The sequence below is a fragment of the Saccostrea cucullata genome, unplaced genomic scaffold (genome assembly GCF_032062105.1).
Source record: "Saccostrea cucullata isolate Sc308-1 unplaced genomic scaffold, CSIRO_AGI_Scuc_v1 ctg1106, whole genome shotgun sequence".
Taxonomy (NCBI): Eukaryota; Metazoa; Mollusca; class Bivalvia; order Ostreida; family Ostreidae; genus Saccostrea; species Saccostrea cuccullata.
The window spans coordinates 45,250-60,512 of record NW_026934077.1 but is presented as its reverse complement, the minus strand read 5'-3'; the positions used below and the strand labels follow the sequence as shown (position 1 = coordinate 60,512).

The 15,263-nt window shown below is 35.6% G+C and overlaps 1 protein-coding gene across 1 annotated transcript; it reads right to left on the bottom strand.

Moving 5' to 3' along the window:
* Positions 1-13,194: 13,194 nt before the first annotated feature.
* On the bottom strand, positions 13,195-14,911 carry LOC134239905 (ATP-dependent DNA helicase RecQ-like). Its single transcript, XM_062722039.1, has 3 exons — positions 14,826-14,911; positions 14,376-14,507; positions 13,195-13,792 (listed from the first exon to the last, which is right to left on the bottom strand). The coding sequence occupies exons 1-3, from the start codon at positions 14,909-14,911 to the stop codon at positions 13,195-13,197; spliced, it is 816 nt and encodes a 271-aa protein (XP_062578023.1).
* Between the last annotated feature and the right edge of the window lie 352 nt (positions 14,912-15,263).

Genomic DNA, 15,263 nt, shown 5'->3' with positions numbered 1-15,263 from the left:
ATTTCAGTGTATATAATCTATAGAGCCCCGCCCTAACATCAGAACCCCTGACCCTGGGGCCATAAAATTCACAAATCTGGAAGAGGCACTCTTGCTCATCATAATTATGTACTTAGTTAGTTAATTTAATACCCAGGAGAAGAGAAGAAGATTTTCAAAGAATAAATGCAATTTCACAATATAATCTATAGAGCCCCGCCCTAACATCAGAACCCCTGACCCTGGGGCCATAAAATTCACAAATCTGGAAGAGGCACTCTTGCTCATCATAACTATGTACTTAGTAAGTTAATTTAATACCCAGGAGCAGAGAAGAAGATTTTCAAAGAATAAATGCAATTTCATGAAATAATCTATAGAGCCCCGCCCTAACACCAGAACCCATGACCCTGGGGCCATAAAATTCACAAATCTGGAAGAAGCACTCTTGCTCATCATAACTATGTACTTAGTTAGTTAATTTAATACCCAGAAGCATATAAGAAGATTTTCAAAGAATAAATGCATTTTCACTATTATCTATAGAGCCCCGCCCTAACACCAGAACCGCTCACCCTGGGGCACTAAAATTCACAAATCTGGAAGAGGCACTCTTGCTCATCATAACTTTGTACTTAGTTAGTTTATTTAATACCCAAAAGCAGAGAAGAAGATTTTCAAAGAATAAATGCATTTTCACTATATAATCTATAGAGCCCCGCCCTAACACCAGAACCCCTGACCCTGGGGTCATAAAATTCACAAATCTGGAAGAGGCACTCTTGCTCATCATAACTATGTACTTAGTTGGTCTATTTAATACCCAGGAGCAGAGAGGAAGATTTTCACTATACAATCTATATAGCCCCGCCCTAGCACTAGAACTCCTGACCCTGGGGCCATGAATTTCACAATTTTGGTAGAGGACTCTATGCTTATTACATTTATTCCAACAGTTTGCCTCCTTGATGTCCAGGAGTAAAGAAGAAGATTTTTAAAGATTGCAATAATTTTAGTGGTTTTGGCCCCACCCCTTAGGCCCCAGGGGGACGGGGACCATGAAATTCACAATTTTTGTTTCCCTTCACCCATAGATGCTGTATACCAAATTTGGTTGAAATTGGTTCAGTGGTTTCAGAGAAGAAGATGAAAATGTTCAAATGTTAACACACGACGCACGACACACGACGCACGATGACGGACGAAAACGGATAGCAATAGGTCACCTGAGTTACTCAGGTGACCTAAAAATTAAATGAAAAAAATGTTACAATGGAATTACAATGTATTAGTATTGATGTTTCATTTGGTTGCACCTCCGTTTCATTCATTAAGAAACATGATGAGCAATTATATTTCACTGCAAATTTTTGTAAGTAAATTAGGAACATCTCTAGTTTTTATTTTGTGGTTTTGTCTGGGCCGTTTCTCAGAAACTATTGCAAGGATTAATCTGAAAATTTGTACACTTATTATTCACCATATGAAGGTGTGCAACTGGAATTTTCAACTCTTTTTGTTTTATTTTATTTTTTTTTTTTTTTGCATTTTACAGGTTTTATTTTTTTATTTTAATTCACTTGTTCATTTTGAGCTCATGTTTAAGGTTTGACATATAGAATCTAGAATATCAGTACAAAAATACTACAGCTTAAAACTTCTCATATAAACTTAAAAAAAAGAAACATCATCAAGTGTTAAAAACAGTTTTTACATTGCACAGAAGATAATGTATTTTCATTTGTCTCTTGGGAATAATGACTAGACATGCATCCAGTTCAAGATAAATTAATGAGTTTGGTGTTGGAAGTTGAACATTAAGGAATCTCATTATCAACCATGTGTAATCTCCTGGGAATCAGGCACAAGAATTTTAAGATCTCTCTTCTCTTAATTGTAATTTATTGTCTGTCAAAGCACTTCATTACTGAATGACCAGCTTTTTATTTTCAAATGAATTTGATATAAAGTAATCAAGATTAATTTGATCTTGTATGATATGATTTTTTTTTCAACAATCAGTTTGCAGGGTGACATTACGCATAATTGCAATATATTTTTTTAATGCAAAAATAAAAAAAAAATAAAAAAATAATGTTACAGGGGAATTACAATGTATTAGCATTGATATTTCATTTGGTTGCACCTTTGTTTCATTCATTAAGAAACATGATGAGCAATTTTATTTCACTGCAAATTTTTGTAAGTACCTGGTAAATTGTGAACATCTCTAGATCCATAAAGTATTTTTGAATTGGCACCTTCTCTGAAAAACCCAGCGGGGGGTATTTGTCCCTATTGGACAGTTCTAGTTTTATCTGCAGTTAGACGCTACAACTCGCAGCACCTCATTGTCTTTATCGGGGGGTAATGACCTAGATTCGCGTGACTCAGATTATAGTTCTGAGTGTGTCCGTGTCGAAACTGACTGCATTTTTAACGCAGCTAAAACGAAGATTTAATCTGAAAACAGTGACCCTTTTGAGCCTCATCAGATAAGGGCAAAACTTCATGCCCACAAGTTTTTAAAATTCTACTCTATTGCTGAAAGACCTCGATAAAGTTTAAGACAGTAGACAAAGATGGGCAGTTAATCTTCGTTAAATGAAATGACAATGAAAACAAATCAGAAATGGGTGGAGGCTTTCCACATATTCGTCGCGATCTATGCATAGAAACCCCCCTTGAAATCGGCTAACCGATGACATATGCACAAAAAGTGCGAATAATAATAATAAAGGATATGGAAATAACGAACAGTATTCAATCTCAACGTCCATTAAACAAATATACAAAATAAGAGCAGAGCAAACACGGACCTCCGAAACATCAGAGGTGGGATCAGGTGCCATGGAGGAGTGAGCATCCCCTGCTGACCGGTCACACCCGCCGTGTGCTCATTGTCATAATCAGGAAATAACGGAAAAAATCCGTAGTCAATTCAGTGTATAAATAATGGACTAACAATTGGTATGAAAAACGTCAGTCAGCATTTCATTCAATGATAAATTGTATTTGCTGACAAGGTCATTGTATCGACCATAGAATTTACGAAATGATGACTTTAAACGAGACTGTTGATATTCTTGTTTCATCAACTTGCTTGTCAATAATTTACCTCGTTTAAGAAATTGTTCATACGTAGAGCATGCTCTTGCGTATCGAATCAACTGAGATATAAATACTCCGTATGCAGGTGATGAAGGTATATTACTGCATAAGTAAGGGAAGTTGACGATAGAAAAGTTAAAGTCATCACGTTTATCATATAGCTTGGTTGTTAGATTACCATTTGTGTCTTTTTCAAGTAAAATATCCAAGTATGAAGCAGATGTGTTGGACTCTGTGGTATCTTTTATCTCAAGCTCACCAGGATATATCGTGTCGACGTAGGAATGGAAATTATCATTATTAATTGACAACACGTCGTCGATATATCTAAATGTCGAGTTGAAGGCCACAGCAAGTGTTTTTTTTCTTTTCACGCAAAAGATTTTGCATAAATTCTGCTTCATATGAATATAAAAATAAGTCTGCTAATAACGGAGCGCAATTTGTACCCATGGGAATTCCAATAGATTGTTGGAATACTTGGTCTCCAAAAACCACATAGATATTGTCAATCAGAAACTCAAGCATCTTCTTGATGTCAACTTCAGAGAACTTATGTGTACAATCAGAATCTGTTTTCACAAAATAATTTTTCAAATGACCAATGACGAGGTAAGTAAACTTACGAGTTCCATTTTTGTTGAAGAAGCAGCTGTCAATGATATCAAAAAGCCTGGATTTTAATTTGTCGTGCGGAATTGTTGTGTATAAAGTTGAAAAGTCGTAAGTTTTTATGCTGTTGATTTTTGTAAAGTCTTGTGATTTCAAATTGTCCAAAAGTTCTTTAGAATTTTTAAGTATCCACATCTGATTTACACCACTTCTTGAATATATAGTTGTACAGTACTCTTGAAGTTTTTCCTTCACTACTGTCAATATTTTAGTGAGAAGTAACGAAAGAGGCTTGGTTGAACATTTACTGGAACCTGCAATGTATCTTTGTTTGTAAGGATTCTTATGAATTTTCGGAATCCAATATATATAAGGTAGTTCAAATTCATTTTGGCTCTGTGGAATATTAAAAGTATTCAAAACTGACAGGTTATTTTGAAGAATTTCTTCCTTAAAAAGAGTAGTATATGTATAAGTAGGATTACCACTCGTAGAATTAAATCCAAGTTCTTCAAAAATGCAATTAATATAATGAGCCTTACAAACGAAGACAATGTTGTTACCTGCTTTGTCGGCAGGAACCAGTACGTACTGATCGTGTAATCTATCTAATTCTTTTTTCACTTCTGGTTTATTGAACACAGAAGGATAGATGGTTTTCATTTTGCCCCTCAGTCTTTTAATACGTGACTTTAACATGGATCTGATACATTTAATCCATTCTGACAAGGTGTCAATGTCTTCTTTTTCATATCTAGCCCATCGTCTGGCGTAATTTTCAACAGAATCCATAATATCTTATATTTTACAAACGATACCATGGAAAACTGTCTAGAATAAGAAGAAAGAAACCTATTAAGCCAAAAAATTGAATATTGTTGTTGCTTAGCAACCATTTAAAGGTCATTTAGCACAAATTTGAACAAAAATAATATGTGGACATTGCAATACAGTATGATGCCTTCTAAAGAGCAAATTCAGAATGTTCTTCTGTAGCATCCATTGAAAGATGAAAAGTTTTCTGAAAAATTTCTAAAATTATGCACTTATTTGATCTTTGACCTCCAAAAAAGTGAATCTGATGAGGCCAAACTTTGAGATAATTATCTGATGTATATTATTTCTGTATCATTATCCCACTTTTGACTTTACAATGTAATGGAATGCATAAATGTGTGTGGGATGAGCAAAAAACAAGAAATACTGCCTGAAAATTGAAAAATACTCCGTTGCTTAGCAACCTCTTAAAAGTCAATTTTTGCAGAATTGAAAAAAAAGTTTATGTGATTAATGTTGTACAGGATAATGCCCTTATGTGGGTTTATTCTGAATTTCCTATTTCAATGTGTATAACTGTTAATTTTAACTTGAAAATTAAAATGTGTCAAAAAATGCAATAAAATTCTGCACTAAATTGACCTTTGACCTCAATTTCCACAAGCAAGGTCAGTTGTGAGGTACCTACATAGTTATGAAATATCATCTCCCGAAAATTCCCTACAAAATGGTATACATTATGCCTAGATTACTCTTTGAATAAAAAAAGTTATAAATTGATTTATAAGGATATGTCAAAAGGTTTGCAAAAACGCTGAAAATGTGCCGGTAGAGAAAGGGTTAAGACGAAAATTCAACTCATTTCTCCACCGTCTTTGTTTCATATTTTTGTCAACAAGTGGATGTGAGCGCAGTTCGAACCCGATCATTATTAAGCGATTATCAAAAGTATTCAAAATGCCATAATTCTGTCAAAAATCAATGAAGCGAAGTGAAATTCAAACTTGATCTGTAACTCATTAAGATACACAAACATACCAAAATTCAGCTCAATATCTGCACGCGTTTAGAAAAAAAGTGTGGAAAACCGAGTGGGACAGATTGACGGGACAGACAGACGGACGGACGGACGCAGAGGAAACCTATAGTCCCCCCTGGTTTCACCGGTAGATGACTAATAATGAATACATGTATGAATTAGGTCATTTTACTTAATGTATCTTTGGTCAAAATCTGTCATCCTGGGTCATAATAAATACATATTGACCTACATTGAGTCCATATTTGTATAATAATTTCATGTTGGAATTTATTATATCGAATATTTTTTAATTTTTATATCTCAAAATATTTTCTACAGATTTAAAATTCTTTGCAATTTATTCATTTCTTTATGGAATTATTCAGCATAAATGCATTTGGTGGAAGTGGGCGCACCACAAAAGAAGTGAAAAAAAAAAATGGCAGGACATTCAGTCTTCGACCAAAAAAAAGGAGGCCGAGAGAAAAAGATTCTCAGTTAAGACAGGGGGTGGCCCTCCCCCTGAGGACATCAAGGACTGGGAGAATAAAGGCAATCTTGAAATTTAAATGTGGGCGGGAGCCCCCCCCCCCCTCTACCCCGAATACTACGTCCCTGCAAAGAGACTTACAGTGTGAACACTAATGTACGGACAATATATCGGTATTTGGGTTAAAGCTAGTGAATCTTCGGACTAGTGGGCCTTCGGACTAGTGGGCCTTCGGACTAATGAACCTTCGGACTAGTGAACCTTTGGACAAGTGAACCTTCGGACAAGTGAACCTTCGGACTAGTGGACCGTGACCGTCACAGCAGGTTTGGCAAGATAAAGATCCCTCCCTGCTCAAAGGCCATATTGCCGAGCATAGGCCTAAATTTGCAGCCCTTCGCCGGCAATGGTGACATTTACATATCATTGAAATATTCTTGAGAGGGACGTTAAACAGAATACAGTCAATCAATCTTCAATTAAATTCAAACGTCAAATATTCACTGCGGAGATTACTTCCGGTTTATTGACATGGAGTCCAGGATGAGCTGTCAAAGGGGAAAAAGGGCCAAAAACAACCCGTATTAGTCAAGCAGATTGGATTTAACTTGAATGAATAGCACAAACACGTTAAATTTTGAACTCGTTGCGAGGTTTTCTTAGCTAAGCCAAAGATTTATCTGTTTAGCTGGGTTCCCAAAAACACTTTGCCGTCCTAATGGTTTATAGTTTCACGACAGTGTAGAGTTATATGGAAAATAATCCCCCCCCCCCGAAATAGGATTTTCGAATTTGAACAACTTTTAATTTTCGGGCCTGTTAACTTTTCAGGCAGGTAAGTAAAGAATTTTTTTTCAGTTTGCCCCCCCCCCCCTGAATTTCAAAAACGATGCTACGTGCCTGCTTTGCATTTTTTTCTATTTTGTACCTTAACTGGTTACTACTCAGGTTCCTTTGAGGTTCTTGAAATTCAGGCTACAAAATACTGTGACATAAGTTTATTAATAACATTTAAAATAAAAACTTCCATCTTATTTTCTGCATATTCCCATGTTCCAATTTCTTTTTTTCTATACCATTGATCGACTATGGTGGCCTTGTGGTAATTTTAAGTCACTTGCTCCACACATTGTAGGTGCTTACGTAGACAACCCCCCCCCCTTCCCGAAAAAACACCCCAGGCACCAAGATACTTTTGTTCATCTTTTTTAATTCATATCTAAATCCATATGCAAATCAAAAAAATATATATATAACGTAGAATTTAGATTTTCAATAAAAAAAATCATACCCACGGTTTTATAACTTCTCTTTTTATATTGTCAAATACTGAAGGTTTACCTATCTCACGGAAGAATAACTTTTTATTTGTAATTAACTTATCTATATGACCTTAAAGTTTGTAACTTTTTTTCAATCGGACTTGTGGGCCTTCGGACTATTGAACTTTTTGACTAGTGGGCCTTTGGACTAATAAACCTTCGGACTAGTGGGCCTTCGGACTAATGAACCTTCTGACTAGTGGGCCTTCGGACTAATGAACCTTCTGACTAGTGGGCCTTCGGACTAATGAACATTCGGACTAGTGGGCAGACCCCGCTGTGACACAGAGCATCGGTTTTACGGTTTCATCCGAGGGACCGCCCCATTAGGGCGGCTTGTACGGCAAGCAAGGTGATACTGAGTACCTATTCTAACCTGGATCCCCACGGTGTGTAATTGAAGAATAAAAACAAAAAATGCAAGTAATACTTCATGTACAATATTATAATACCGTATGAGATAAAAAAAAAATGATTCAAAATAATCCCTTCGCAGTACAGTTAGGCAACACATGAAAAAAATATGGTAATGAGGTCTGACGTCATGTCTGCTGCTCCAACCTGATTGATCAATAGAAGGAAATAGAGCTTTAAAAAATATTTAATCCTGTTTGCAAGAATTATAAATAAACGGTTATTTTTCATGTTAAATGAAAAATAATTTATTTTACCGCATAGTTTTCCATAATATATTTACTAATATTGGGTAAATATCAATTTATTCATGCTTGCCTCAAAAGATACGTTTGAGATAAGCTCCCATCTCTGAAGAATCTCTAAAATGAAAAAGACCTGCATATCCATTTACATCAACAACACCAGTATGATTTCGTGAATGTGTGTAAAAAATAGAATACTTTTGATGCCCAGTGCATACGATTGCTATGCTTGAGCCAAACATTCGGAGAATAAAACTTTGGTTTGGATTATTTACAAATACAAAAGTTACCAGAGTGTCAGTATATGAAAAATATCCAAATGAACCTTCTTCAAGAACTCCAATACTTGCTTTTATACCATTTATGTTAATTTGACATTGAATATTCTATCTGGTATTTCATCAAAATCGAGCTTTGATTCAGATCTGTGGAATAGTCACCCTTTCTTCTGAAGAATATCTAAATGAATTCGATCACCTCCAACAAGAACACCGTTTATCAAATCAGAGTTCCAGTCCTTTACTTCTCTTAAGGCTGCTGCTACAATAGCTGTTATGAAGATGCTAGTACATTGAGTGCCAACAGCTGCATATCTTAAATGTTGTGGTGTGCATGGTAAAAATGTCCCATTGCAGCAACCATACTTTTAGTTTCGTCTTCCTGTTTACTCTTTGAAATGTATAAAATAATTTTATATAATTATAAATACAATCTTGAATAGTTTTTACTACTAAAAATTTAATTGATAAATCCTTCAAAACTATGCATTACAGAATAGACATGTAAAGTTTCCATAAATACCCCTTCGGTGGCCACTGGAAGCCTTTAGCTGCAGATCTCAATCTAATTAAAATTAGATACTTTGATCCGCTCACCTAAGATCGCTACACAAAGTTGCACAAGTTGCCCTCAAAGATTCATTAACGTCGAAAGGTAGATTAGAGGGATTCATTTCCAAAAGTGAAGATTTTCATCGACTGATGAACTTTCTTGAAGTATTGATTGATTGATTGTATATTGTTTAACGTCCCTCTCGAGAATTTTTCACTCATATGAAGACGTCACCGTATGCCGGTGAAGGGCTTCAAATTTTGACCTTTACTCGGCACTCAGGGCCATTGAGCAGTGAGGGATCTTTATCGTGCCAACGCCTGCCGCTGACACGGGGCCTCGGACTTCAAGGTCTCATCCGAAGACCCATAACTTTCACTGCAATGTGCCGAGCGCATGGCGAAGGAACAGTTGCTAACAACTTTAACGACCAGGTCAGTCGCGGCCGAGATACGAACTCACGACCTCCCGATCACGGAGCGAGCGCTCTACCGACTGAGCTACCGTGAACGGTCTTTCTTGAAGTAAGTGGCATTTCATAAAATCCTGTCAGATTCGTACATGTACAAATGTAACTAAAACAGTAACCAACATGGCAGATGCATGAAAAAAATACTTCAAGGTTGATCATGGATATGATAAATTATTGTATATTTTTCAGGCAATTTTCAAGTTAACCTACAGTTCTGACCTAGCAGGGGAACCATGCACAATTCATTATTACAGAAACCTAATAGGGCATAGAAGTGCAGAGGGAAAAGTTAGGAATGCATATAGAGCATATAAGATGCTATATTACACAGTTCTCGATGCTATTTGTGTTGTTCTGTTCCTAGACAAGATGGGGTATGTAGATATAGCCAATGTATCTCTACCAAGCCTTTCTGAATTGTCATCTTATGATAAGATTCAGTGGCTGAATGACTTGTGTGAAGAGATTATTGTAAAATGGTTCTTTGATGACAAAGAAGATGTGATGGAGGAAATAAGAAATGATTTACAGGATGCACAAAAAAACCTACTGGACAATGGACGCTTTAAGTGTCATCACTGTGATAAGGATTACAAAAGAGTTAGCTCTCTAAAGGCCCATGAGTCAGAAAAACATGGTGTATCATTGAGCAGAATGAAAAACGGAAAACATGTACAGAGTGATGAGGTTCAAGAGTATGTTTTGATGCTATTCAAGCTGGTCATGCCTTATAAAAATGTTGATGATGGCGTTGATATGGGGGATGGTGGTCGATGTGTCCGTTCGGCTAAGTACGAGCTTCCACTTTACCATAAAACCCAGAAGATTAAATATTCCATCTCCTCCATACATACAACAGCAATGGCATCATGACTTTTGACTCCAGACCAGGAAGAGCGTTTCATAGTTAACAGATATGTAAATCTTCAGGGAGGAAATAATAACAACATTTCACTAAATCATGATAGTACGGCTGCATGCACAGGCCATCAGACCAAGGAAAGCATTTTAAGGCATTCAAAGGAGTATCCATTACTTATCCAGCTTACAAACCAGTTTGAGCAGGCAAGTGAGTTTGGAAACAGAAAAGGATTTCATCACCATCCATCTTACCTTTTAGATGTTCAGAAGGTTGTCAAAGATTTGTTAGACCATAAATTTCTAATCCGAGATGTAAATAGGAAGTTAAGCAAGAGGCTGCCTGGATTAGATAGAAATCCGTTTTTGAACTGTTCACGTGACCTGTCAACATTGCTTCACCGGCATAAACCATCGTCACCATTTGGGCGACTTAGAATTTGTCGATTTTAAAATCTGATTTCAATATTCAATAGACATTTTAAATGTTAATATTTGAATGCTTTTCATGGTATTTATTCATCAAGTATAATTCCCTTTTTGAATTAAATTAAGGGTCCTCCACACCATGTGACCTGTGACGTATATAGAGAAAAAATACTTTTACTTCCGTTTTTATAGAAAAAATACCGGAACAAATTGTCCTACCACCGTTTGTAAACAAAGAACACATGGCATGGTCACGGCCGGAGTGACCGATGAAAACGATTGCGTTATCTTTAATAAAAGAACAACAGACGTCTTGGATTATGTTAATAAAAATAATTAATTCCTAGACAACAGGTACCGGTGGGTATGACGAGAAACGTAAAGGTTATTTACTCTTTCAGGCTAGGCCTAATCAACCGAGTCTTTTTTTTTTTGATAGTTGAACATCTTGGAATTTCGGCACACTAATTTTCACATTTCAGTAATACATTGTCTTATTGTGTGTTTATAAATATTGATAAAATAGTGTGCGTATTTAGTTTTCCTCTTTTATTTGTGCCCAGTTCAGTGGCCAGTATATTACTAGATATAGTATGGTGACGTAAGCGGAGACTTGCCAAAGTTTTTGAGTCCCGAGCAACAGGAAAGATAACTCCAAAAAGGAACTTTGATACCAGAGATTTTGAAAATGTTTTTTCTACATCAGTGCATTTAATTTTGATTCAATTTTTTGAAGTAATCTAATTCATTAATGTTTCTTCTCTACAAAAGAAGTCCTTGTTGATTTTTCTCGTGATGCATTTCAGAGAAAATGAGTTTTATGTACTTTTTCTAAATAAAATAAATTTCTGTAAAAAATGTGTTGATCGATAAAATTAAGTTTTTATGGTTATTCTGTGAGCTTAAAAATATACAAAAAGGTAAGACAAAAATTTTTGTGCTAGGTCTGAAAACGCCATGGGAAATATTTCTTGAAACTTGTGAAATAATTATTTTAAAAAATTAGTATAAATTACATTTTTATCCCTGGACAGTTTTTAAAGGTTGATATGCTTGTTAAAAGCAATGCTCAATAATATGAGAACATAAGCTGTGGGTGTGTGGAGGACCCTTAACACTTTGCTATACATGTCCATTTCTTTTACAAGCAGTCTTCATTGTACATGTTGTGCATATCCAAAAGTGCCATTTTCAAAATTTTAAGAGACGTGCATGTATGCTATAATTAAAAGTTATATATATTACACAATGTATATTTTCTGTGGAATTTCTAATAATTTAAGAAAGTCTGAAATACCATTTATTCACTCATAAGAAGTTTAGAGTTGTATAATTCTCTGTATGCAAAAACGATTTTGTATTTATTTGGTGACAGACTGTTAAAGTTATACCATCTGAAACTAGATAAATTGTGATACATTTAATGATGCATGACTTCTACTTATTTATTACTGTATTCAGTATTAAAATCCCCCCGGCAGGTATACTGAAAATCATTTTCACCTGGTTTGTTTCCAAAAGCCAATTTTGACAATAAGATTGTTGAAATTTTATAAAGTTTGATTATAAAATTCACAGCAAAGGCAAATCAATAGTACACAAATGTTTCTAAGCTAAAGATCTCAGAGGAAATCATTAGCATCTCATAGGTCTTAGAGATGGTAAAAGTTATTGAAACCCGGTGCGCAAATCTTTTGTAAGGAAAGCTGCATCAAAATTATCAAACCAGCACTGGAGACACCAATCAGTAAGTTGTAGTGTCACATCATTAATATTGATATACATGTATTCCACCCCTCACTAAAGATCTGTCTCCCATCTCCTTATAGGATAAGGCAATGTAGTTTACATGAACACTGAATTCTGCACCTTCTTTGGATGATTAGATTGGTCTCTGTGCAAAGAGTCTGATTGGAAAGTGTCAATGTTTGTGAACAACACATCGTGAACACGAATTGTCAGTCAATGAAGAAACTTTTCTTACTGTATCCAATCTCGCACAATTTGTAAACAAGCTCAAGATTAAGGGTTAGTGTCCATTGCTCTACACACTGTTAGTATTAATTATAATCATGATAATAAGCAAAATTCATATTACAACATCAGTAAGTGCACTGTACAAAATTAACATTTCAATTAAATTGTACATGCATATGCTCATTGTGTTACAAAGGTATGAGCAAATGGGGTGAAAATAAAACGGAGGCAAAATTTACCCTGTATACTACATGAATATTGGGTTATTGAATGATGATACACAATTACAGGAACACAACAAGCAAGTTTTACAACTATATATATGAACTTGATCAAGGAATTAAATTCAAATCATCAAAATCAGAGAGATCTTCAGTACTGTCTGAGTCTTCAGTATCGTGTCCTGAATCTGTTTTTGCACACACAGTTTTTCAAATGGCAGAAGAGCACAACTTCCACACGAACAGCTCTCTTGGCAAATATCACAGCAGGTACAGTCTCCAGTGCTGGATTTGAGATCATCCAGATCATTTTCTCTGAGAAATGGTTCCATCATCAGAATTCTTCTGCATGTGTTCTCTTTATAAAGTCTCTTCAGGTCAGAGTCACACTGTTGCAGGTGATGAGAGTTGTACATAAGTACGGCTATAGACTTCTCACACCCCCCTCCCTGCACGTCCAATTTCTTGAACGAGATCGAGCATTGAACAAGGTGGGCCATAGAAAACAATGTTAGACAGACCATTAAAGTCCACACCCATACCCATTGCATTTGTGGATATGATGATCCTCAGTAGGCTTTGCTCATCCCTGATAGATAACAATATTCTTTCCTTTATACAACTCATCGTCTCAGAGTGAAACATACCAATGAATGACTCAAATTCTTTGGACACCTCATCATTTATGTAGTCATAGATCTTCGCTACATCACTAATGGACTTACAGTATATAAGTGTTTTTGGAAACAAAGCTCCCAGTTCCATGAGACCATCCACTAACCATGTCCATGCCATATCAATGTCACCGGGAACATTTTTAACACTATACTTGATGTTCCTCTTGTCAGGGGATTTATACACGTATGTGTGATGATTCAAGGCTAAGGCTTTGATGACTCGTCTCTGTATTTTCTGTGTACATGTCGCACTCAGAGCCAACAAAGGAGCACTAGGGAACAGGGATCTAAGTTCTCCCAGCTCACCAAACCACCGTCGGAATGCTTTCTTCCCATTTTGTGCATCATCATCTCCCCTAAAATATTTCAAGAAAATTGTTAGGGAAGATTTCTTCTTCCATTTCTTAATATTAAGAAGGTAACTCAGAGTTATTTAAATTTTATGAAAAGCGTATTGGAACTGTTTCTACTTGTACAAACAATTCTTAGTATAGCGAGCGCAGCATCACTGCGAGCTCCTAAAGCAATGCCTGAGGGAAGAGAAAATTTAGACTGCTGCACATTGATTCAATAAATTTTTTTTCCGCAGTACCTATGGACCCACAATGCACCGCTATCAGTTTTCTAACCTACGTTCTCTGACAACAAAGGAAAAATTCATAAATAAAAAAAAGAAACTCGTCTTGCTTTAATGGAAATTGCAGATATAAAACAGATTAAATGCTCACCATTAAAAAAAAAACTTTCACTTTTAACACTCATAAAGGAAACAAATTTAACATACAAATGATGTGACGTCACAGTCTAGACCGAGTGCATCTGACCTTTAACCTTCATGAGTCTTGTGTGGTTTGAAGAGGCAGATCTAGAAATGTTTTTTTTAAAATATACAAAAGTGCCCAAGCTCCAACGGTCGCACCGTCAATCATATTAACTGACAACTTGGAAATCAAATGAAATTCATCAATGACAATAGCAGATACATCAAGATGTTGCAGCTGTTCCCTCCATTCACCCAGTAATGACTCGGGACTCCCATACACAACATCAATTTTCCCATCCAATATCTCCCTGTCCAAATCAGGAGTTTGACCTACTGTGGTTTCATCAATTTTCGTCGACATCAATTTTCGTGGATTTTGTTAAACAGACATTTTCGAGGATACGCAATTTCGTGGACAAAAGCATTGCCTATACAAATCTAAGTCATATTTCGTAATTCGATGAACATTTGAATTCGTGGATCGATTCAACAACGAAATCCACGAAAATTGGTGCTCAATGAATATTGATGAAACCACAGTATTAAATAGAATATTTTATTTCAGAACCAAATTATATCGAGTAAACTGACAAATTCAAACAAAATGCTTGCACAATATGAATTACCATGTTTGCATATTTATTGATTCAACTCTCATCTGAGTCACTGTGGTTTGTTTATCAGGTCCAGCACAATCTCTTGATTTAGCCATATAGCTTGAAAAAGGTATATAGTTTTATTAAGCTCTTCAGAATAGCCTGATAAAGCTATTTATATGCACTTTTTCACAGAAATGGGATTAAAAAAAAAAACAGACAAAAAGTCGCAAGTTTGTGATCACTCATATTTGTACTGTGAACTTTCAAAAAAGCAACCCAAATGAAAGATAATTTTAACATTGCAGCTTTTGAACACTTTTAAGCAAAAGATGTATTTCTAATGTTTGGGTAAATGTACACCACTTTGTGTGCATTGAGGCATGGATAAGTATGCTTGCTTCATATTGTGCTGAATTATCACCAATTAATTATCTTTACCTCCTTTATAATTTCATTCCAGAAGTA

What these genes read in the sequence shown, in the direction of transcription:
- LOC134239905 (XM_062722039.1), bottom strand. Translation starts at nt 14,911, where the DNA reads ATGGCTAAATCAAGAGATTGTGCTGGACCTGATAAACAAACCACAGTG. An exon ending in TCAATAAATATGCAAACATG is followed by an intron (nt 14,508 to 14,825) that starts GTAATTCATATT and finishes TGATTTGGACAG; the next exon opens with GGAGATATTGGATGGGAAAA. An exon ending in TTTCATTTGATTTCCAAGTT is followed by an intron (nt 13,793 to 14,375) that starts GTCAGTTAATAT and finishes GAAATATTTTAG; the next exon opens with GGGAGATGATGATGCACAAA.